The 25,297-nt window shown below is 44.0% G+C and overlaps 1 protein-coding gene across 4 annotated transcripts in view; it reads left to right on the top strand.

Moving 5' to 3' along the window:
- Positions 1-17,248, top strand: part of LMX1B (LIM homeobox transcription factor 1 beta) — a 160,611-nt gene extending 143,363 nt beyond the window's left edge. For 2 of the 4 annotated variants that reach the window (XM_035113357.2, XM_035113358.2), the window contains exons 7-8: positions 2,739-2,879; positions 6,759-17,248. In XM_035113357.2, coding sequence (XP_034969248.1) covers positions 2,739-2,879; positions 6,759-6,916 — 299 coding nt within the window. In that variant the 3' untranslated portion in view covers positions 6,917-17,248. Of the gene's footprint in view, positions 1-2,738; positions 2,901-6,758 lie in introns of all 4 variants that reach the window. The other 2 variants (XM_035113355.2, XM_060270504.1) reach the window with 1 other exon arrangement.
- Positions 17,249-25,297: the final 8,049 nt, after the last annotated feature.

Here is a 25,297-nt window from a genome sequence, read left to right as displayed (position 1 = left end):
AGAGAACTCTTGAGCTTGCCATCGGCATGTGGTTGGCCACAGCCATCTGGTTGGCCACTGGGAGAACAGGGCACCAGACTAGATTGGGCCTCTGGCCTGAAACAGCAGGTCAGGCTCTTCTATTGTTCAAAATATGGCTCTTGTTAAAAGCTAGTTGAGAACATAATAAGAACCCTGCTGTATCAAGCCAATAGTTCATCTAGTCCTGTTTCAAGCCAGGATGGGAGACACCTGGCTTGAGAGCAGTACATGTGAAAAGGATCTAGGAGTCTTGGTAGACCACAAACTTGACATGAGTCAGCAGCGTGATGCAGCAGCTAAAAAAGCCAATGCAATTCTGGGCTGCATCAATAGGAATATAGCATCCAGATCAAGGGAAGTAATAGTACCACTGTATTCTGCTCTGGTCAGACCTCACCTGGAGTACTGTGTCCAGTTCTGGGCACCACGGTTCAAGAAGGATACTGACAAGCTGGAACATGTCCAGAAGAGGGCAACGAAAATGGTCAAAGGCCTGGAAACGATGCCTTATAAGGAACGGCTTAGGGAGCTGGGTATGTTTAGCCTGGAGAAGAGAAGGTTAAGGCAGTGTTTCTCAACCAGTGTGCCTCCAGATGTTTTGGGACTACAACTCCCATCATTCCTGACCACTGGTCTTGCTAGCTAGGGATGATGGGAGTTGTAGTCCCAAAACATCTGGAGGCACACTGGTTGAGAAACACTGGGTTAAGGGGTGATATGATAGCCATGTTCAAATATATGAAAGGATGTCATATAGAGGAGGGAGAAAGGTTGTTTTCTGCTGCTCCAGAGAAGCGGACACGGAGCAATGGATTCAAACTTCAAGAAAGAAGATTGCACCTAAACATTAGGAAGAACTTCCTGACAGTAAGAGCTGTTCGGCAGTGGAATTTGCTACCAAGGAGTGTGGTGGAGTATCCTTCTTTGGAGGTCTTTAAGCAGAGGCTTGACAGGCATATGTCAAGAATGCTTTGATGGTGTTTCCTGCTTGGCAGGGGGTTGGCCCTTGTGGTCTCTTCCAACTCTACAATTCTATGATTCCTCTTCTCCTAGTGGCCAACTAGATCCCTGCGGGAAATCAGCAAACAGGACCAAATCACAGGAGCGTTCTCCTCTCCTGTGCCTTCCAGCAGTTGATATTGAGAAGCATACAGCCTCTGACTATGGCGGCAGAGCACAGCCATAAATTTATACAACCAACACCAGAAGAAAACCTAACAACAACTCAAAGCAATGATGTTTAGTTTCCAACCTGGACTTTGAAATGAGGGGAAGAAGGGCCCCAACCGGCTAGACCTCTTGGCAATTACACCCCCACATTGCTGCTCCTTCGCCATCCCATTAGCATGATGTTCTTATCTGTTCTTGCCGCTCTGGCACCCAGTGGCGCCAGTTCGGGCTGGCACACTACTGTGGCAAGGACTGGACAAAACAGGAGTCTCCACCCCAAACCACTTGCAACACCATTTACTTAGGATAGGATGTGCAACCCCAAACCACTGCATATGGATGAGCGATGCAACAGTCTTCATCACCTGTCTGGCATTGCATCATGTCGGAGTAGACAGCCTGGGATCGTGGGAGTGAATTTCAAGGAAACAATTAGCTGCTTCTCATTCCACCCTGGCAGAAACAAATAGCTCCTTTCAAACAATATCTGATGGAAATGAAGGAACTCTGGGCTTGTGGTTGGGGAGGATGAGGAGAAGGGGCTGTGAGTCAGGACTGTTCTCTACAGCAGGTGTCAAATCAAATCCAGATGTTAGACTGTTCAAAAATAAATTTTGTGTGTGTGTGTGTGTGTGTGTGTAATGCAGCCACAAAAGACTTAGGGATCACCTATGCTGCACATTGGTTTGATACCATTTTAATAGGGATAGCTTCCCCCAAAGAATCTTAGTAGCTGCAGTTTGGAGAGGATGCTGAGAATTGTATTGCAAATCGATGGTGTGATCACAATTGGAATAGGGGTGTGATTATTTTTTTAGTCGCCCCAGCTCAAATAGGATAGTGTACTGTAGAGTTGGAAAAGTTCAGAAAAGGGCAACCAAAATGATCAAGGGGGTGGAGAAGGAAAGGTTGCAACATTTGGACTTTTTAGTTAAGAGAAAAGGCAAGTAAGAGATGAAATGACAGAGGTTTGTAAATTATGCATGGCATGGAAGAGAGAGAGAAGATCCCCCCCCCTCACAATGCTGGAACTATTCATGGGTATCTAATGAAGCTGAGTGTTGAAAGATCCAGCAGTGCATAGTTAAACTATGGAACTCACTCCCACAGGAGGCAGTAATAGCCACTACCTTAGATGGCTTTAAAAGAAGGTTAGATACATTCACGGAGGACAAGGCTAATGCTGTGCCTCCATGATCAGAGGCATTAAAGCTTCTGAATGCCAGTTTCATGAAGCCACAGGAGGAGAAAGTGGTCTTGTCTTTGGGCCCTGTGAGAACAGGATGCTGAACTAGATGGCAGTGCATTTCCTGAAAATGTGAACACTGTTATCCCCTTTCCCTGCAGTCAGTCCCTTCCAATCACTGAATTGGGGAGGGTGGTGCTTCATGGTGATGAAAATGTTTGTGGAGCTTGCCCCCTCCCCTCTTTTTAAACTCAGCCCCAAATGGAAAGAAAACAGGGGCAACTTCAAAGGCCGAGAGCACTGTAATTTCAGCCATCTCACAGGAGGAGCTTTAGATGAAGTCAATTGTCTTTCTTTGCAGAAGTTATGTCCAACCGAATGGAGGGGATGATGACATCTTATACACCGCTAGCACCGCCACAGCAGCAGATTGTAGCGATGGATCAGAGCAGCTATGCCACTGACCCCTTCCAGCAAGGTCTCACACCACCACAAATGCCAGGTGACCACATGAACCCCTATGGTAAGACTCACTGGGAACCAGCTGCTGTTGGCATGTCCAAGGTAGAACATGGAAGCTTCGGTCTAGGATTCCCAAGCCCACACTCTTGAGAGGTCTCCCTGTCATTTTACAGGGTGGAAAGCCCTGGGAGCAACTTGAGTCAGATGTTAAGATTAGATGCCATTTGTATCCAAGGCATCGTTTTGGTCTTCTTCTGGAGGAAATAGAGTTCCTTCCACCAGGGTCCAAAACAAGCAAAGAGGGAAGATGAGTCTCCATTGAGTCTCTGGAAGCCTATCCTTTCTGTTCTGCTTGTGCTGGACTCTACCAGAAAGACTTCTGCTCCTTTATATGGTATTTCAAAGCAATGGCATTTCTGAATGAAGAATTATGAGCCCTTTCAAGCTCCATCATACTTCCAGTAATGCCACTGGAAATGTAGCAGGCTCTGAATTCTTCCCTTAACTTCCCACCAGCCCTCACCCTTCTCACCCAAAATCCCCCTAAATCTTCTTAGCTGGCCGGCAGAAGCCACACAAAGATACCAGGGCCCTCCTTAACTCTCTAGCTCAGGTTTTTAGGTTGCCACTATGATAGTGATCTAAATGTCAGGGATCTTGGGAAATGTAATTTCCTCTGGAAGGGGAAAAAAAACAAGGGAGGCAGGAGGAAACTTCCTGCTGTCACAGCTGTCACCACAGCCCTTGTGCCTGTATTAACTGGTTCTTAAAACTAGCCCAGCAGCTTGCAAAATGCTTCAAAAGCAGACCATTTGCTTCTGGAGATGGTCCAGACTTGAACATTATTAGCTGTTTTACCTTTGACATCACAATGCCCTACTTATGTGATATATTGTCAATCCAGCATTCCTAGTAGGTCTCATTGGGGATTTGGGGCATGTCTATAATATTTGCTTAAACTGCAACTCTCTGATAGAGGTCTTGGGATCTTCAGCTCTGTGAGGGAGGGGACTATGGGATATTCTCCAGAGAATTCTTTTCACCTTCACCAAACTCTGTTTCCCAGGATTCATGGCAGTGGCAGACTTTGGGGTCTCAAATTCAGTGGTACCTTGTGTGATGTCAGAATTCAGCCCTCCCCACTTCTCATGCTTTCTTCTAAATAATAGTTGAGGTTTCTCTGGTGGCATCCCCAAAGCTCCTCACCCAGCACAACCGAACCGGTCACACTCCCTTGAATCTGCCTTTGTTCATAGGAAGGAGACAATGGAGCCATGACAGCTAAACTGGTATGAAGCCAACCAATGTATGTAGTCTAGATGCTTGCTTCATATTCTGAGGAGGCAGAAAAGAATCCAGCACCCTCAATAACCTGTCTCTCCACTACCACATCATGAGGAATGCAAAGTCAGATGTGGTTTTGGCAGAAGGCTGAGTTATCACCTTGCTTATACAATTCCTTAGCAATGCAAATTGATGTGCAGACTTTATCTCCTCAATCCTCATACAACAACAGTGTGTGGGGTGTAACATTTAAGATTCCCAATCAGGAGATGAAGGATTTGTGGTTGGAAGATCGCGACAGATCCGAGGCCACCTAGTCAGTGTGTGGGACTGAGCAGGCACCTACTGTTCTATATTACACACTGAGTCCACCAGGGCACCTGGTAAAATAACGACTCTTGCCTTGATGGATCAGACCAAAGGCTCATCTGGTCCAGAAAGCTATCTCCTGCCACTGTGGAGGAGCTGTGGGTTAAACTGGTAGAGGAGGTCACAGGGTGGACTTCCGTTAATGGAGCAAGTGAGCAAAAGCTTTGCTCTTTTCCCAGTTCCATATTTGCCATTGACACCATTTGATACCGCCATTCCTGGGAGCCACAGTTTCCTGGGATGGAATGCAGAATCTCTTCTCTGTGACCAAACAGCTTCCCACAGATTGTTTACTCGTATCAGTTAGAAAAGGAACTTTCTCTTCTTAATTATTTTTTTAAAAAGCTCTTCCTAAATGCTGCAAGGGACCCAGGTGGCGCTGTGGTTAAACACTGAGCCTAGGGCTTGCTGACCAGAAGGTCGGCGGCTCGAATCCCTGTGATGGGGTGAGCTCCCATTGCTTGGTCCCAGCTCCTGCAAACCAAGCAGTTTGCAAGCACGTCAAAATGCAAGTAGATAAATAGGCACCGCTACAGCGGGAAGGTAAACGGCGTTTCCATGTGCTGCTCTGGTTTGCCAGAAGCAGCTTTGTCATGCTGGCCACATGACCTGGAAGCTATACGCCGGCTCCCTCGGCCAATAATGCGAGATGAGCATGCAACCCCAGAGTCGGTCACGACTGGACCTAATGGTCAGGGGTCCCTTTACCTTTACCTAAATGCTGCAGATTGGAATGCAAACAAGTCCTTGGCAAATCCTCACCTCTCTCCACCCTCACAATGCAGTCACTAAACTCTGCAGTGATTAGGAGCCCAAAGAAATAAAGCTTTGGAGTTGCAGCCAAATGTTAGTCCCACTCAGAGTCAACCCATTGAAAATAATGGATGGGACTAACTTAGACTCACCGGGCTGGGTTTAATTAATACAGCACACTAGCAGAAGCCAATGCAAGTACTGACACTAGTGAAATATCCCTTCCCCCCCCTCCCACCACGTGCCCCTGCACCTCCCCTAAATCCTTTGCCAGGACTGCACCTCTCCAGACTGCCTGGTTGGAATGCTGTAGAAAATTAGCCTGAGAGGGAGCAGGGTTCTAGGTTAGCCTTCTCCCCTAATGGGCCCTAATTGACACATCACACGAAAAATAACATTGGTTACACTGGTTTCCACAAGAGGGGCAGCTGCCTCCCCTTTATGGTGGATGAACCATAATCTCCACCTGGCCTTCATTTTGTTTTTAATGAGTTAGACTGAATTCGCATAGCAGTTTATTCTGTTTCTCGGATCTTTCAATAATTGTCAATTTCCACATTATACCGTATTTACTCGAGACTAATGTGCCATCGAATCAAATGCACAGCTCAGTTTTCAGAGCCTTGAAATAAAAAAAATAAAAAAAGTATTTGCTGGCGAATGTAAATGTGCCATCGAATCTAATGCACACCTTAATTTCCGCAACATAATTTGGCCAAAAAAGGTGAGCACTAGATTCGAGTAAATACTGTGTTTGAGCTTTCGTACAACATAAAAGGCATTTCTCAAAATACAGTGGAATGTAGCACAAGTTTATCACTCATTTCCATGTTATTTGCAAATAACACAGGGAATGAGTGCTAAACTTGCCATATTATGAGACAGCGCCAGAAGTACATCTTACATTTCATGAAAGCTCAAATACAAGGGGAATGTTAGATTAAACTGCCATGTGAATGCAGCCAAAGTTTTTAGCATTTTTAGAACCTGAGATATGAGGCAAAATGTACAGGTGCGCTCTCTCTCTCTCTCTGTGTGTGTGTGTGTGTGTGTGTGTGTGTGTGTGTGAGAGAGAGAGAGAGAGAGAGAGAGAGAGAGAGAGAGAGAGAGAGAGAGAGAGAGGAGTGGCCTGTTCCCTGCTTTCAGTGTTTTACTCTCCCTGTCCACCAAAAATTCCTGCAGATGCCCCCAACCATGCACACAGAAAAATACCGGTAGCATGAGAAGGAGAAAGGAAGAGAGGAGGGAAATTAGCACGCCAGGCTTACCTTGGCATACTCATTTTCTGCATATGGGGTATTTTTCATGTAGGGGCAGCAATCAAGCATGAGATTTCCCTCCAAATGCAATATGAAGTGGCATGGTTCAAGAAAATTCATATCACGTTATTCTGCTGTGTGTGCAGATGGGCTTCCATTGCATGAAGTGATAAGGGAACCCCAGGTCTCTTTCTCTGAGTGAGCAATTCAGTGTGTATTAATGTGCTTGTGTTGCTGTTTTTTGTGCCTCGCAGGGAATGACTCGATTTTCCACGACATCGACAGTGATACCTCTCTAACTAGCTTGAGCGACTGTTTCCTGGCCTCCTCAGAAGTAAACTCCATGCAGGCCAGGGTTGGAAACCCCATTGACAGGCTGTACTCTATGCAGAGTTCTTATTTTGCCTCATGAAATTCAAGGGAAAACAAGGGGGGAACCCTGGAAAGAAGGCCCATCTTCACAGATGACTCCCCAACCCCTCACGTGCCCCCTGATTTCTCAGCTCAGACTCTTACAGCCATATTTTCCTCAGCTCTTCCTTCATGCTGACTTCAGGCTCTGTGACAACAGGAGTGTTAAATTAAGAGAGACTTTCATTTTTTTTATTTAAAAAAATGAAATTTCAAGGCTGCTGCCAGATCACCTACAGAAAAAATAAGTATCATGGCACTAGCATTGAGTTCAGGAGGAACATGGCAACGCCCATCAACAACCCTCCATTTTGATCCCGCCATCGCAAAGGAAAGCAAGATGAACACCATGAAACCTATTAACCTTTTGGAGCCTCTTTCGGATGCCCGGAGCCACAAGTATCACCACCATTTTGAGGGGGGGGGTATTGACCCATGCAGCAAAAAAGGTCGGAGTAACATGTTAGTTGTGGACCAACAGCCAACCCGGACTGTGAGACCTTTTCCTGTAACAGTGGCTCCCAAGCAAATACTTCCTCTTTCCTACGTTCCACGCCCCCCTTCCTTCCCCGCACCATAAAAGCCCATAGACTGGTACATTAGTTTATAGCCTTTGTACTGTATGAAACTGGGCGAGAGAAGGGGCAGCGGGGAGATGAGTAGCTGGTGAAAAGTAAGACTGTGGAGAAAGACAAAGAGCGAAGGCTCATGTCATAATGATAGTATTTTAAATAAATGACGAAGTAGATGCATGAGTTAGTGGGGAGGGTTTCATTTAGATTAGTAGTAACATTTTGTTTTTTTAACAAAAATGAGCAAAAGGTTCTTATGAGACACACAGTTTCATTTAACTACATTTACCAATATGAGCACAAAACATTAGGGTGGGTGTTCTTTATTTTTAAAAAAATGTAATATAACTCACTCTCAAATTCTCCACTTTCCTCCCCCCCCCACTCATGTGATTGGCAGGCATCTGTTGGGTGTTCCTTATGTTTATATCTACTTGACAGATATATGCAGTGCTCCGTTGTCCCAATCTGGGTTAATTAGGAAGGTCTTTGAGAGAGAGAGAAATCTGCCATGTCCCTTGGGACCCTCCTGAAATGTCAGTCGAGTCACTGTAGAAAAAGCAATGCTTGGGGGGGATTGCAGTTCAGTGGCAGAGCATCTGCTTTGCATGCAGAAGGTCTCAGGTTTTCTGGCATCTCTAGACAGCTGGGAAAAGCTCCTGTGTGAAATCCTGGAGATCAGTGGCCAATCAGACTGGATGGTACTGAGCTAGATGGGCCAATAGCAGCTTCCTATGTCCTCATTTTGTTCCTATGGCTTTCCCCCAAGCCCTTACTCAGACTTAATGAACTCCAATTGCTCAGTTACTCCAGATTCACATGGACCAGTAGATAGCTGAAACTCAGGCTTCAGCATCTGCAATACAGGATTATGCATGTTCACTCATAAATCAGTCCCACTACTATATTTGATTCATTGGTTAGATTGGGGATGTGGGCTAGGGGCTGATGAGAGTTGGAGTCCAACAACATCTGGAGGACTGGTTGCAGGTAGCAGGTCTTTAATTTGTTGAAATATTTTTAATAAGTTAACAAAAAACAACCACCCAGCAGGTAATGTGATATCTTATTGGATGAATTCCTTCCATGTATATCAGAGAGGAAAGGATGCTTCTTCTCAGATGTGGTAGCTACTTTGCTGGATGTGTGAGTTATGAAAAAACACCAAAAGGTATTTCCTTCTTGAACCAATCAACGCTTTCCCTCTTTTGCAGTTTTCTGCATATTTTATGTATTATTTGATTCTTTAGCTGCTACCATTCATCGACTAATATTTCTCTTACTGGACCACAGCCCTAGTTGAATGCGGCCCACTGAAAGTGGACTTGGTAGAGCCAAAAACAAATGAATCAATTCAAACCCTACACAGAATTGAGGAAGGATCCTAAATGTTACTGTGGTCTTGACCAATTCCCCTTTAATTGTAGCACTTTTAAATGAATCTGAAAATGGCGATGAAAGCTATCCATTAGTTGTTGCTACAATGAGAAAGAACATGAGAATGGGCTCACTGATGAAGACCAGTTAGTGTTTCCCGGCAGTGGTGTGAAATGCGGACTCCCAACAGGAGATAGATCTAGAACCAATGGCAAAGAGAATCGCCTCCTGACAGGCTGTAAGTCAGGAATCAAGCCAATGGGGACTGCCCAAGGGCAGACGCAGGTTAATGGGACAGCACCCCTTTTGCCCAAATAAACTAGCCTCTGCTGTTGGATTATCTAGTGGTGGCAAGACAACCATTTACATTTTCCCACAATGCCACCAGAGCAATGTTGAACCAGGAATGGGAATTTAAAATGGATGGTGGATGGTGGGGCCAGGTTATCCATGGACATACATGCTCAGAGAGTGGCTGTGTTGGTATCTTGCAGCAAAAAAAAACCCTTCCCACACCTTAGGAGTTATTTATTGTATTGTGGCATGAAAATGGCATGAGCATGGGCAGGAGTCAAGGGAGAGGGGAGTTACAGGGACTGTCACACACACCTCTTATTCATCCAAGAACCTAACAACATAGGAGCCCTCATGTTAGCTATCCCTACATGCAAATGGACAGAAGGCCTACAAAGGCTGCATTCGCATCATACATTTAAAACACTATGATACAATTTTAAACAGTCACAGTTTCCCAGAATGAATTCTGAGAGCTGTAGCTCATTAAAGGTGCTGACCACTATTTCCCTCCCAAAGCTCCAATTCCCAGTTTTGCCTGAAGAGAGATTGACTCTTAAATCACTCTGGGCACTGCCATTCTGTGAGGGGAGTAGGGAGGGGAGCAGGTCTCCTAACTGTCAGTGTCCTGGACAAACTAGAGCCCCCAGAATTCTTTAGGTGAAGGCAGAATGCAAGAACAGCAGAGCCAGAGCCAATAACAAGGAAGAACCAATGGTAGGCGGAGCCAATTAATTCTAGTTTTGCTGCCACAAAACTCCCTGGTGAGTTCCACAAGGGCAACCTTCAGACAAAGGAAGAGGAGGAAATTGACAAGCAGTGCCAATGGAGGGGCAGGCAGGTGGAGGGGCAGGTGGAGGGGCAGGCAGGAGGAAGAGCATTTAAAATGAATCAAAACATGATTTCCCTCAAAAGTCTTGACAAATTGGATGCTTCTTCTTTCTTCGTTGGCGATCACTCATAGTCGAGTAAGATTGTCTTCCATGAACACGGTCTTAACAGTGAGTCCGTAAATGATTGTGGAGGCCAATTCTGGATCCACATGTCCTTCCACAGTGGGGACATAGGTTTCCAAGCGGAAGTTTATCACAATGAGGGTTTGCCAAGCATACCTTCCTCTTAGCACATTTTCCCCTTTTGTCCTGAGTTCAAGCATCTTTGAAGTCCACGACACCTTTGGTAAAGGCTGTTCTCCAATTGGAGCGCTTGCAGGCCAGTGTTTTCCAATTTTTTAAGATTTGCTTTGAGAGAGTCTTTAAACCTGTTTTGTTGACCACCAGCATTACACTTTCCATTTTTGAGTTTGGAATAGAGTAGTTGCTTTGGAAGGCAATAATCAGGCATCCGCACAACATGACCAGTCCAATGAAGTTGATGTTGAAGAATCATTGCTTCGACACCGTACACTGGCATTAGTTCACCTGTCTTCCCAAGTGATATGTAAACATTTTTGGAGACACCGTTGATGGGATCTTTCCAGGAGTTGGAGATGGTGTTTATAAGTGGTCCATGTTTCACAAGATATACTGTAATAAGGTTGGTAGTACAGTACAATGGCTTTGTAAACAAGCATTTTGGTTTTCCTGCAAATGTCCTGGTCCTCAAACACTTGGCACTCAGAATGAGGAATGGAGGAAAGTTGCTTTTTAGCATAAAGTTATGTCAGCTTCCCCACTACTCATGAATACATTTCTGTTGAGGGTTGGTATCTACAGGTTCAACAGAAAGTGCTTTATACTGAGTCAGACGACTGGTCCATCTAGCTCAGTATTGTCTACGCTGATTGGTAGCAGCTCTGCGGGGTTTCAGGCAGGGTTACATGCCCAGCATACCCTGGAGATGCTGGGGATTGAACCTGGGACCTTATGCATGCAGAGCAGATGCTCTGCCACTGACTAGTTTAATAATACATCAAGTAGCTTAATAGTCATTCCATGTCCTGAGAGAACTCTGGAAATTGTATTTTGTCAGAGAGCCCACAGATCTAGAAGACCTACCCCAGGATTTTGTAGGAAGCCATACCTATTAGGCCAGATACAACAGACACAAATTTGACATGCAGTATTCCCATACATCAGTGGGGACTCATATGTTGCTCCCTAGGTATTTGTACCCCAACTCCTAACCACTACCCGTTCTGACCACTGCCCATTGTGGCTGGGGCTAATGGGAGTTGGCATCCAACAACATATGGAGGGCAGCAGGTCCCCCAGTTTTGCCCTATGTAAACAGCATCCGGTCGCTTGATTGGTCCACAACTGAACAGATGTTCTTCTATGTGGACCTCCCTCACTATTTTTATTCGTGGAGAAGTTTGAATTTCCCATATTTGTAAATGGAAGGAATGAGCCACATCCATTGGATTGTATATTTGAGTTTTCTTTTTAAAAGAACACTGTTCCAGAGCACAAGTGATGCAGCAGGGACGCGGAAGCCATTCTTAGTGTCATGTCTAAAAAATGTTATTCCTCTTGTGTTCATTCTAGACCAGGGATAGGGAACCAGTGGTTTCACAGTTGCTGTTGGTCTTCAACTCTCATCACCCCCTAGCCAGCATGGCCAGTGGTCAGGGAGTTGTTCACTGACAACATCTGTAAGGTCACATGCTCCTCACGAGGGTATGTTAGGAGCCATATTCTAGGTGTTTTTCCCCAAACATTTGAGTCTACTATGCCAAAAATGAATTCATTGTTTGCCAAATATTCATCTAAAGGGTTATCAGAGGACACCATCTAGCACATAGTAATTTCCTATGTCATGGGCTTGATACACTGACAGTTTTAACAGTATACCAAATGGTGAGGAGGCTTTTTGCATGTGTGTGTGTGCATGCGCGCACACACGCATGCACGCGGATGCACACCCCAACACCAATCATGCAGTTTCCTGATCTGGCACAGAAAAGGTCTCATTGCCACTTCTTCTGATGATACAGCTAAATTCCCCTCTTTATCCTGAAGCATAGAGAATGTGAGTACCATAACTAAGGTCTAAAGTATATATAATGTTAAAGATATCCTTTGTTATGTATTCAGCAGCCACTGTGGGGAAGGGGAGTTCAAATCTGTCTCTCCCTGCACCATCTCCCACAAAAACCTGCCCTCTGAAACTGCTAGTTGCTTTACATGGTGCCAATGGGGACTTGAAATGCAAGCAGCAGCTTCAGAGACATGGTTTTCATCAGGATTGTGGGAAGGATAAAAGATACAGTATTCCCCTGAAGTGTCAATGTTTCCCAGGCATTGCAATGGCTGCTACTTACATTAAACAACAACAACAACAACATGCACACTAGTTGCATTTGCAACACTGGTGCCATGTTTAATTTGAGGCTAAGAATCTTGCTTTGCTTACATTTCTGAGATATATATTGTTTCTGAAAACTTGAACTCATTGAAACAGATCCAATCGTACACTTTGTTGAAATGTTTTAAGCAGCTTATACTTAGGATGCTGGAGGCATCCTATATACTGGAATTGATAACACCTAGCAAAGTCCTTAAGTTATAAGCAGGCCCTCCAGATGTGGCTGCACTACAACTCCCATCACCACTGGCCATGCTTGCTGGGGCTGATGGGAGTTGTAGTTCAACAGCATCTGGAGGGCCATAGGTACCCCATACCAGGCTTATAGTGTTCTCTCCAATGCTAGTCCCACATAGAGTAGATCCACTGAAGTTAATGGGCATGACTAATTTAGGTTTATTAATTTCTATAGCTCTACTCTACTTGAGTAGAAATTAGTTTGGTGCACAACCCATGGTTAGTATACAGATGGAAAACCTGTAAAATGAGGACGCCTCTCCTGTGCAGGGCAAATAAAGTGTCCCTTTACGTATTTCCAAAAAAAGAGGAATCACACACACCACAAAAGGATAAAAGAGGTCACAGATTTGCATAGTATTTGTATATGCATAATTTATATGCATAAACCAAATTTAGAAACAAGGGCTATAATTTAAATGGAAATGTGGTACCTCTTGCCCTAGAAGGGGAAACTGTGACCAGGTGACCTGTGTGCTTGCTTGGTCAGCTGTCTATGTGCTCGTTGTTGATGCTCTCCCATCTGATGGCACTTCATCTCAGATTGAGACAGAGAATCCCTTCAAATAAAGGAGACCTTTAAATATGATGACGATGATTATTAATTAAATCTTTATACTGCTCTTCATCTGAAGTTCTCAGGGTGGCTCATAGCATAAAAAGACAAAATAAAAACACAAAATATATAATAAAAGCAAGAACAAAAATAAAGCAAACAAACACACCCCACAAACACATTTAAAAAGACATAGAATATTAATCATCCCAAGACCTGGTTGAAGAGGAACATTATTGTCTGGCACCTAAATATGTATAATGAGGGCACCAGGCAAGCCTCCCTGGGGAGAGCATTCCACAAACAGGGAGCCACTGCAAATGGATATATGTCCTCTGTGGATTAGGACACCTGACCGGCCTAAAACGTTTTTCTGTGATGCAGACATTGCTTATCATTGCTGCGGCAAAGCAAGGTGTCTTTATTTTTGAGCATTGCCATAATAGCAGGGAGCTCTGGTTGGTTCATGGGCTAAGACCAAAGGTGATCCCTCTCCACTGGCAGAGGAAGAGGAGTGTGAGGGGAGTGCACCGCCCCCGGCAGCGCAATCCCAGCAGGGTGCCATCGCAGCTGCCCCCACCTGCCTGCGCTGGGCACCCCACCCCCAGGACACACTCTAGCTCCGCCCCCGCCTGCTCTCCGCCCCCCGGTGCCGGAGCATGAAGCCACCACTGTCCCTCTCCAAGCAGAAAATCTGAGCAGTCAAAGAGAAGAGGAGGGTGGTGGCAGGTCAGAAGTCTTCCAGGCACTGAAACCACATCAAGAACCTTCCAAGAGTTCCTAGGTGTTGTAATCTCTTGGAGTTCTCTACACCCAACTGTCACATTTTCAATCCCAACAAACAAATATCTTCTCTCTTTCTCCCCCCCCCCTTTTTTTTGCAGGGGTAAGTTCCACCATTTGAAGTTTCCCCACCCTGAAGCACAAAGAAGCAATGTATAGAATAGAATAGAATAGAATAGAATAGAAATGTACTGTGTGTCCCTCTGAGACCACCACCCTGACATAGTCTTCAGTCTCCAAGAATTTGTTTAAAGACTAGGTGTGTGGAGCCCCTTATTAGCCTTTGGAGACCTTTATTTTAATATATACATAATTGCTTCCCAAAATGTATTCACCTTCAGAAATGGGAGAAAGAGCTCTCCCTCATCTGCAACCCCTGGTTCCTTTATCATTCTGTGGGTTTGTGTTGTCCTTCCTTCAGCCAAATTCTGCCTTAACTCAGAATTATATATCCTGACTTAGAATGTGCATTCTACTGCTGTGTCCAGTTAATTTGCTTTTTTTTCTTCAGTGGGAGAGTTAGGGTAATTTTAACCTCTGGACATCGGTGACACCCACCTCATAAACCACATGCCCCCCCAATGGGAATTGTAGTTTACCCCTCAAAGAACTACAATTCCCAGCACTCTTAACAAACTCATCATTCCCCGGATTCTTAAGGGTAAGCCATGTGCTATAAACATGCTTTAAATGCATGGGGTAGATGCAACCTTAATGGTCTTACGAGGAGTATCCCTCTAGACTGCAATGTGCATGACTTCACACACTTCAAAATGTGGTAAGCCAGCCCTGGGGACCCTCCTGTTCATCCTGCTGAGTGGAGCCATAGGATTCTGCCAGAAAGTCCTGCACCACTGTCTCCCCTGCCCATGTAACAATGCACATGTATGCATTGATAAAAATACAAAAAAGCAACCTGGATTTGATTGCATGTTTTATTTGATAAGTGTTGGGTGTTTTGTTTTTGTTTTGCAGTGTTTTTATAATGGTGTATATGTAGCCCTCTAATATGGAGCACTGGTAAAACACTACATGAAAAGGATCTGAATATAAGCATACATACAGTCACATCTCAGTCTCTACTCTTTTTGCAATCTTTTATCAATGCACAGAAGTAAAACTGCACAAAAATCACCTCGATGCATCCATGTATAGAATCACAAAAAGATTGAGCTTTCTTGCAGTGTTTTATCAATGTGAATATGTAATTTGGAAGTATGGGAATAGGGAAAGGTGATGAAAGACCTAGAAAGCTGCAGCAACAGGTTTATGCAAAGTACAAAATTCAGAAACGAAAAGAAAACTTGAATCAGTGGAGGTTTCCTAATGCATCCATTCCATTTTAGAAATAGGACCAGGGAATCCCAGAACTCCAAAAAAATCCATTGATAAATTTAAAGAAGACTGTCAGAGGTACTTCTGTATAGAAACTGCTTTGTTGAACCAGAATTGGTTCAAAGTCAGGCAGTTGACTAGATGATATTAAGGGCATCAGACAACTCTGATCCATGGACATTTTTCACTTAAAGCTTTCGTCTACAGAAGTCCCATTGAAATGAATGGACACGTGTGTGCATGCTCCTGTGCAGCTCCCCTTCATTTCAATGGAGCTTATGTAGATTAGCAGGATGGGAGAAGCACCAAAACTAGGCTGGACTCTAGTAATCTAACCTTTCTGCTGGACTTTAGCTGTAGTTCTCCGTTGCATAGGGGCTGGATTAGACAACCCTTGGGGTTTCTTCCATCTCTGCAAGGATTCTATGATTTTAACAGAATGAAAGCATTTGCTGAGAAACCTTGACAGGCCATGACTCCACCAAGCTCAGAGATCCAACTGGGTTTCCACCTTTAATCAATACAGTTTGAACAGCAAACTTTGAATCATAAATAACAATTTAGAAGAAAGGGGGGAGACACCTCCCCACCATCACCACACATTTTCTTTAGCTCATATGGCTGCATTACTTGTATATTTATATATTCTGTATTTATGTTACCAAATGTAGTATTTTGTAGCTGTTCCAGTTTGTTTAACTTGTAAGATAATGATGCTGATGCTAATGATTCTTAATATGGTCTCCCATTCCTAGGCCATTTCCCCTTTCAAACATAGTTCCTAACCCCACCCACACCCCTTCCAAGCTCTGTTGGTTTTCTCCCACCAACATCAAGGTTGCAGATTGGACGTTTTGTTTTTTATTTAATGACTTTCCCTTTCTTAAATTATTTATTAGTGTTTTTGTTGGGCTTCATTTTGGTTTTTTGGTTCCCCCCCTTCCAACTTCCACTCCGCCCCATCTCTGCCGCTGTCAACTGGCAGTTAAATGATGTGATTCTTAGACCTTGTGTTTGTTTTTCCTACAAAAGAGAAAGAGAACGAAACACTTCAGTATATTTGTAAATAAAAGCTACCTGTAAATGAAATGGGATGTTGCTTTTGGAGTGAATTCCCCTCTACCCACCCACTGCATTTCACAATGAAAAAGACACCTATCACTCACTGGTGTGCAGGAAGTTCTGTGTTCAATTCCTGACATCTCTAGGGCTATGGGTCTGCACGAGTCCTTACAGAGCAGTAAGCCAGTCAAAGCAGGTACGGTAAGTGGGTGTAGGTTGGCTCATCCCCCCCTCCATGTAGAATTTGAACCATTGGGGCACTAGGTTCTACAAAAATCATTCTTAAATATGATATTTAAGGTTTTCTCTATGAATGAGTAAACTTATTGATTTCAGATTCTCATTTCCCTTGCCTTTGTTCTCCACACTGCCACATCAGTTTGCGAAAAATAAAAAATTAAAGTCTTCAGGAAATTTCACCAGCATTTCAGTGTGATTTTCTCCTAGTTTGCACTTTTTTGTATGCAGTTTTCCCTAACACGCAAAGCCATTTCCCCTAATGCATTTGGTATATTATTTACCATGTTGATCCTGCCCGATGCCATTTTGACCAGTATACAAAGAAAACATTCTTCTGCCTAACAACAGAAAGTCATAAGGGTCATCTCATCCAAACCCCTGCAATTCACAAATCACAGCCAACAGACCTCTAACATGTGACCATCCAACCTTTTCCTAACTTTTAATCAGAATCTCCATTCTTGTAATTTGATTCCATTGGTATGTATTACAATCCGAAGCAGCAGGGAAAAAAAAGCTTGCTTCATCACCTATGTAGCAGTTTCTCAGATATTTGAAGACAGCTGCCATATCACCTCTCAGACTTCTCCAGGCTAAACATACCCAGCTCCACTGATGCCAAGGCTGGATGACAGACCCCCTGCTCCTGTGTGTTGATCAACAAGCATGATATATTTAATGAATTTATCATATTGTGCCATAGGAGGCAATGACAGTTCCATTCTCCACATCATGAGAAGCACCACTAGTTTCTGTGAAAGGCACAAGGATGGTTATTTCTTGTGTCAGTTGGCAACCTTAGTGGTCTGAAAAAGGGGGAAGGAGAAGACATAAATGAGACTGAGCTCCAACAATGATTAATCAGCAGCGTCCTGTTGTTGGTGTTGTGTTTATTTCTTCGGTGTCAACTTGCTGGGAATGAAGACTGATTCACACCCTACAGCTGTACTGCACAAACGGACGGGTAGTTTGAAAGCAAAACACATGGGAGAAAATGTCTGGAGATGAGGAGAAAAATACCCTGGCTAAGGTGGTGCACCTGAGTATTCTATTCCTCTTCCTCACTGGGAGCATCTTGGGAAATCAGATTATCCTTGAATGCAGAGTCAAATCACCCTTTCAGAAGATCTGTCTTAATTGCTAGTGCCTTATCTTAATTCCTAGGATGCCCACTCTTTTTCCTCCACCCTTTTGATCAGCCAGGCTGCTGCTCAGAGGGACACCAGCCTGAGGCAAAAAAGGGCTGTCACCCCAAATAACGATGAAAAATCAATTCTGTTCATCTGGAAGGTTAAGCAAAAAACAAAACAAAGCTAGACTCACTGAAATGAAAGGGGGGTGAGGTGAAGGAGAGACTTGTTCAGTGAGCCTGATTGTCTGTTAATCCCTATCTTCATGAGTGAGAGGTCTGAAAGGGAGCTAGGTACCACATGACCCACACAAGCTTAAGCCCAGTGCAAATTTGCAACTAGGGATGGTGAAATCTGACAATTTCAGTACATTTCCCCAAACCTAAGGTCGGTTCACTGTTCCATATCAGTGTTCCATCAGTTCCATATCACTGTTTCACAAAGAAACAGTCTTTGTGAAAATTATTCTGCATTAATTGCAATATTTCCCTAATATACTATTTTCCCCCACAGTGCCTTCCCCTAATCTCATTCATATTATTTTTTAAAAACATTCCTCACCCTAGGGTCCCAGGATAGGTTACTACATTAAAACATAATATTAAAAATAGTATAAAACAACTTAAACACACTTTACCCAAATACAGACATTTCTGTACATGTCTGTATGTTTTTTGTACATGATCCTTGGCTGGAGAACTGCATTGCTACTTTTGGAGCAAGGCAAATTTTGAAATATCTCTATGCTCATTCTGGAAAGTGCAAACAAAATTGGGTCACCTTTACAGTAAATGTGAACTGAATCACATTGCTCCATTGTCCCTGTTTGCAAAACTGCATTCTTCATGATTTGGCATGGATTATACTGAGCAGAAAACACACAAGCCTTACTTGTCCTGGGAACATGTTTGAATGACATATTTGCTGCAATTAAGTTGGTCTGGGTCTGCCCAGTGCCTGGACGTATGAGAGACCAGCTGGAAATCTACATGAATTTCATGTAGGGCTGCATGGAAATGTTAATTTCAGTTTCTCTCCATTTTACCATTCTTCAATTCAGTTCTCCACATTCCCACCTCAACTTGGAATTTTTTTTATTTTAAAAAGTCATTATTTTGTTGCAAATAATATCTGAATATATACCATTTTTGCATGCAATTCAGCCTAATGTACACTATTTTTGCTAAACCATTTTCTCTAATGTACCAGTAATGCATAAGTCTATGTTATGTTCATCAATCTGTGTATTTTTTATGCACCCTTGACCATAGCATGTGCATTTTGGAACACATTACTTGCCTGGAGAAATGCACTGCAAATTTCAGAGAGAATGCAAATTTCGAAAATAATAGCTATCTTTTGATTCAAAACTGGTTTCATAAAGCGCATATTAGGTATGCTTTTAAGTGTGAATTGAATTGTTTTCTCTCCATCTCAAGCTCCATGACAGATCTAAGTTGGGATATCAATGGACTAAATAAATAGGATTGTAGTCAGGGAAGAGCTAGATGAAAGAGAATTAAAATTAGGTCTGCATAAATTATGCAACTCAAAAGGCATTTATTTTGCATTCTTAGCTCTGTTCATTGTGTGGGAGGGTGCAGGTTGAGGTCTCTCCACCTGACTGCTATAAATCCTTTTCAAACTTCCCCCACTTCTTTCCTCATATCTGATCTCTCCTTGGATTGTTTGCATGCTCCTAAGCCCCTTTTCATGCCTAGAGATACAGTTGGGGTGGGGGGCAGTTGTAATGAACAACTAAAGTCCTCTACATATGGAATTCTGTGCCAGGTACCAAACCTAACTTAGGATGCTCTGTCTTCAGAAGTTTTACCTAGCATAACTCATGAACTTTCAGGCCAATCTTCACAGCCTTAAGGACAAAGGACTCCCCCCCTTTGTAATAAAAAAAAGCTAAGGCTTTCAGCACATCGTGCAATGTACTGAGACCAATTTTGCATGTGCAGTACTATTTCAGAATGCAGATAGATTTATTTTGACCACGGGTGAGAAAATATCCAGCCTCTGGGCCAAATCTGGCCTGTGAGGGGTTCAAATTGGGCCCATGAGACCATTATCCCCAAACCACACCCCCATCTGCTTCAGATGCAGGGCAGGTAGAAACATGTTTGCCAATGCACCTTTGTGAGCCTTAAAGTGAGGTCCCAATATGCATTGGCAATGTGAAGTCATTGTGGCATCAGGTGGTTGACAGGTGGGCAGATGTGTCCATGTGTCAAATTTGGCCTGCCAGACTAGGAGCCAAAAAGGTGCCACATCTTGATTTGGAATGTCCTGCCTTCTGAGCATTTTCCTAGTATGGTTCACATGTTTTTACAGTCTTTTGAAAAAGTAACATGTTATTTGATGAAACAATTTGCAGTGTGTGTTGAAGACTACATTCTACACCCGAGAACAGAGAGAATTCTACTTAGAATCAGTGCTATTTTTCTAAAAAAAAAAAAAGAGGTTCCAGAACTCACACCTCCCTTGTTCTGTTTGAATGGCAATGGCACCCATGAGAGAGGTGCTGGAACTGGGTTCCAGTGAGTTCCAGCTGGGAAAAAGCCCTACTTAGAATGCACTGGCTCCTAAAGCTTCATCTGGTATTCCCTATGTATTATTATAAAATAGGGTTGCCATATCTTGAAGAGGACAGCCTGAGCCACTGCCAGCCCAAGCTAGGGAAAGAGGTGCGTGGTCATGGGTGGTGCTGCTGCTGTACCCACACGCCTCTTTCCCCAGCTCGGGCTGGCAGCAGCCATGGTATGCAGAGCACCTGCAGCAATGCCCGCATGCCTCTTTCCCCAGCTCAGGCTGGCAGCACCCGCAGCATGCAGAGCAGCCCAAGCCGAAGCTGCCCCCCAAGCAAAACAAAAAACCCCATTTCTGTTAAAATGTAAAAATCCGCCTAGATGGGCATATTGCCCCCCCCAAAAAGAGGGCATGTCTGGGTTTCCCCAGGCAACCCTATTATGAAAAGGTCTTTCTTTGATGGTCTCTGATAGGAATGGAGAACCTTTACAGCCCAAGGGCCACATTCCCTTGTGGGCAACCCCATGAGGGACAGATAACAAAGTGGGTTGGACTAGATATAAAAGTAAGCGGAGGAAATGGGTGGGACTATTACAAAGGGACATAGCATGCAAAAGGTCCCAGGTTACACCCCTGGTGTTTCCAGATAGAGCTGAGAAAGACCTCTTCCTAAAATGCTAGTCAGAGTAAACAATATTAAGCTACATTGAACCATGAGTCTGCTTCAGTATAAGGCAGCTGCTTATGCTCTACAGTGGAACCTCGGTTTGCGAACACCTCGGTTTACGAATTTTCGGTTCACGAATGCCGCGGCCCCATCTGGAACAGATTAATTCACTTTCCATTACTTTCAATGGGAAAGTTCGCTTCAGTTTATGAACGCTTCAGTTTATGAACAGACTTCCGGAACCAATTACACCCATGCTTCGGGTTAAGTACGCTTCAGGTTGAGTACTCCGCGGACCCATCTGGAACGGATTAATCCACTTTCCATTACATTCAATGGGAAAATTCACTTCAGTTTATGAACGCTTCAGTTTATGAACAGACTTCCGGAACCAATTGTGTTCATAAACCGAGGTACCACTGTAATTCCAGCCATGCAAAAATCAGAGGTCTTTTTTTTGTGACACACACAACTGCAGGCGACCAGAGGCATCATCACAGTTCAAGGCCATATTCCAGCCACGGTGTGGTCTGGGGGATGGGGTTTGGCCTGGAGAGAGTCCCAAAAGGCAAATAGCAAGGCCTGGAGTATTTCATTCGTCCTCAAGGTCCTGAGGTCCCCCCATCTCTGGCCCATAAAAATCCCTGGCAAAGCTGACCAAAGCTCTTCTAGATATTTGAATGCATGCACGATTCAGCCTGAAACTTCAGCCTGATTTCCACAATTTTGCACACTTAATTTTCTCTCTGCCCACTGGTGTGTGCAATCTTGCCAGAATGCTACAGTGCAGCAGCCAGAGCACACTGTTGCCACATGCTTATGCCAATGTACAAACCCCCAAGCTGGGTTTGCTTTTTCCTCTAGGGCAAGCAGGATGAACACCTGGGCATCATCCAAGAGCATTGATTCCCAAAAGAAGAGGTTCCCAGCATTCACGGGTAATTACCATGAGGAACATGATGTGCATGCAATACACCCTCCTGTTTGCAATACACCCTCCTCTCCCATTCCTCTAGGTTATGTGTCTGTACAAGTCAGGTAATGATCATTCCCCTGCACGTATTGAGAAGCCAAATACTAGTGCTCGGCCCTTTGATATCCACAGTGCTGAACCAATGAGACTCAGTAAGCGTGGGCTAACTTGGTTCCATGGTCACCAGCCAAGCCAGCGGCTGACTGATTATCAAGGTACTGTATGACTTATGGTTCATCTGATTTCTTCGGTGATGCGTGCTGGATCTGACACCTTCTTTCACACCTGTGTTGTCAGATCCCTATCAACAAAGGAGACGATAAGGGCCTCACAACAAGTGCTGTCTTGCACACAAATGCATGTGCCTGTCACCTGGCTTTTATTTATTTATTTGTTTATTTAAAGATTTATCATATGCACTTTTAATAAAATATATCAAGGTGGCTTACAACATGCAATATACATGAAACATACTGTAATGGTAGAGATCAATAAATAGCATTGATATGTTAAAAAGCTTTCATAAAGGGCAGATATAAGAAAGGACTTATTCACATAGCACATTGTTAAACTATGGAACTCACCACCACAAGATGCAGTAATGGCCATCAGATGGATAGCTTTAAAAAAGGATTGGGCAAGTTCATGAAGGCAAGGTTATTAATGGCTAATAGCCACATTGGCTTTGCTCTGCCTCCAAGTTCAGAGGCAGCAATGCTTCTGAAAATCGGTTGCTGGAAACCCCAGGAGAGGAGAGAGCTCTTGTGCTCAGGTCCTGCTTGCTGCTCTCCAACTGGGAGAACAGGATGCTGGACTGGGTGAGCTATTGGCCTGATCCAGGAGGCTCGTTTTATATGTTTGGCTACAGACAAAAGTGTTTAATAGGCTGAGTGACTTATTAGAGCAGGTTGGTGAAATCAGTGTCCCTCCAGATTTTGTTGAGCTTCAAAGTCCCTGCTCCCCATGTTCAGAAGAGGAATGTCAAATATTTGAAATCCATTCTTCATTTCACAGTTGCAAACATGCCCCGCATCTTGTGTTCATTCCAGACCAGGGATAGGGAAGCTATGGCCCTCTTGATGTTGTTGAACTCCAACTCCTATCAGCCCCAGCAAGCAGAATTCATAGTCATGGATGATAGGACTTGTAGTCCAGCATCAACTGGAGGGCCACACATCCCCCCCATACCTGCATTACAGAATTAATAGTGGCTACAGGGAGCATATGACCTGAGGTTTGACCTGAAAGACACCATTGGCCCACAAAGTCGTGTATTGTCTTCTCTGATTGCTGGACCAGGCTAGTGGTCCATCTAGTTCAGCATCCTGTTCTCACCAGAAGTGCCAAGTTGCCCCCAAGATTGGAGAAGGCCGAATGCTCTGGATGAGCCAGTCACTGAAGCCATGCACCAAGCCCCTTCAACATTGAGAGGGCCTGGCACCCTTCCAACAAATATTCAGAGGGCTGAAGACACTTTGACCCCCACCCTAGAGTTGGTGCACCTGGTTCTCACAATGGCCAACCTGATGCCTGTGGAAAGCCTTCAAGCAAGACCTGAGCACCAATAGCTCTTCCTCTCTACTTGTGACTCCCAGCAGCCAGTATTCAAATAAATACATACTCCGAACATGGAGGTAGAACCTAACCATCCATGTTAGTGGTCATCACGACTTCTTGAGGAAGGGAGTTCTACAGGCTTTCCCTGTGCCAGGTTTTAGATTGTAAACTCATCAGGATAATGGCCTGCTTTCTTGTTTTTACCTTTTCTATACATGCACACAGAGATCTACTTTATAGAGCTGAGGTTTAAAAGCATAATCAGAATTCTTGCTTGAATACCATGAGATGCTGTGTACTGAGAAATGAGGAAATTACAGGATTGCTAGGGGATCCTCAGGCACAGATAGTGCAGATGATGGGAAGCCAGCAGAGATGAGGCCCAAATGCCCCCCCCTCCTCCTAATGACGCTAATGAGAGTTTTCACCCAATTATAACCTTTTAATCTCTAGGTTGTCTGTGTGTGTTTTTTTAAAGACCTTGCCAGGCTAATTGGCTTTCTTACAAAGTGAAAAAGCTCAGAGGCAGGTGTGTGAGAATTTAAGGGGTAGTTCTCATGTACTCCCAAGGACTCTTTCAGTTCACAGAAATGGGGTCAGCTTGCTACTTTCTGGTGGAGAGGGGTGTGTGTGTGTAGAAATCAGCCTAATGTATGAAGTTGAAATATGCACTCATTGTTTCATCCACTTTGCTCCTTGGCCTCACTCTACCCATCATTGGCATATGGCCCCCAAAGGGTTGACTGGTAGGGAATGTATCCCTTAGGCTGAAAAAAGTTTCTCCAACTCTGCTCTAGGACCTGAACACATGAGCACTCTGTATTCCAATGACTTCCAGCAACGAGTATTCAGAAGCATTAATGCCTCCAAGGGTGGAGCCAGAGCATAGTCATTGTGGCTAGCAGCCATTGACATACGCTAGCAGCCTATGAATTTGTCCAATCATATTTTAAAGCCATACAAGTTGGTGGCCATAACTGCCTTCTGTGGAAGTGAGTTCCATAGTTTAACTGTGCACTGCATGAAGAAGTTAAACCTGGTACCTTCCTCATGCAAAACAGGTGGCCTACCATTGAGCCATAGCCCTTACATTCTGGGAGAGATTGGAGATTGTATTAACTTAGATCTCAAAGGACCTCATTCTCTCTCATTCTCTCTCTCTCTCTCTCTCTCTCTCTCTCTCTCTCTCTCTCTCTCTCTCTCTCTCTCCTCCATTCCCATAAAAGTGCAGACTTTTGAAATCCCATCTCGCCTTCTTCCAAACATGCAATGGTGCACTGTTGACCGTAAGTCCCTGAAGATTTCCAGTGTACTTTTTTTAATTCCACAGCTCTGGCACCGCATAGGAAATTAATTCAGTGACAATATTTTCATTAGATTATGCCCTGCATTCTCAATCTTAGGCACATTTGTAAGCTTGTTGTATGTTCTAATTAACCGGGAAGAATAAGTCTGTGTTCTGGGTGACTTCTTGAATGTGCCAAAAGGAATGCATAAATAAATTGGTCTCTGTGTGGCAAAGGCTGCCTACACTGTCACACCCCTCCCACCCCCAACACACACAAAAGGGAAATGGTTTATTAGCAAGAATGGTTGTAATTGTAAGAAGCAGTTGTATGGTAAGAAGAGCAATGATGGTAAGTGTTTAATGTTCTTGATCAACATGAAATTCCAGGTTATTTAGCGTTTAGTGCCTACATATATTTTAGATCAAGGGCAGGAGCACTGTGACCTGTGGCCAAATGCTGAACTCTGAGC

Source organism: Zootoca vivipara, chromosome Z (assembly GCF_963506605.1).
Source record: "Zootoca vivipara chromosome Z, rZooViv1.1, whole genome shotgun sequence".
Taxonomy (NCBI): Eukaryota; Metazoa; Chordata; class Lepidosauria; order Squamata; family Lacertidae; genus Zootoca; species Zootoca vivipara.
The sequence above is the reverse complement of the archived record's forward strand: the minus strand, read 5'-3'. Positions and strand labels throughout refer to the sequence as shown.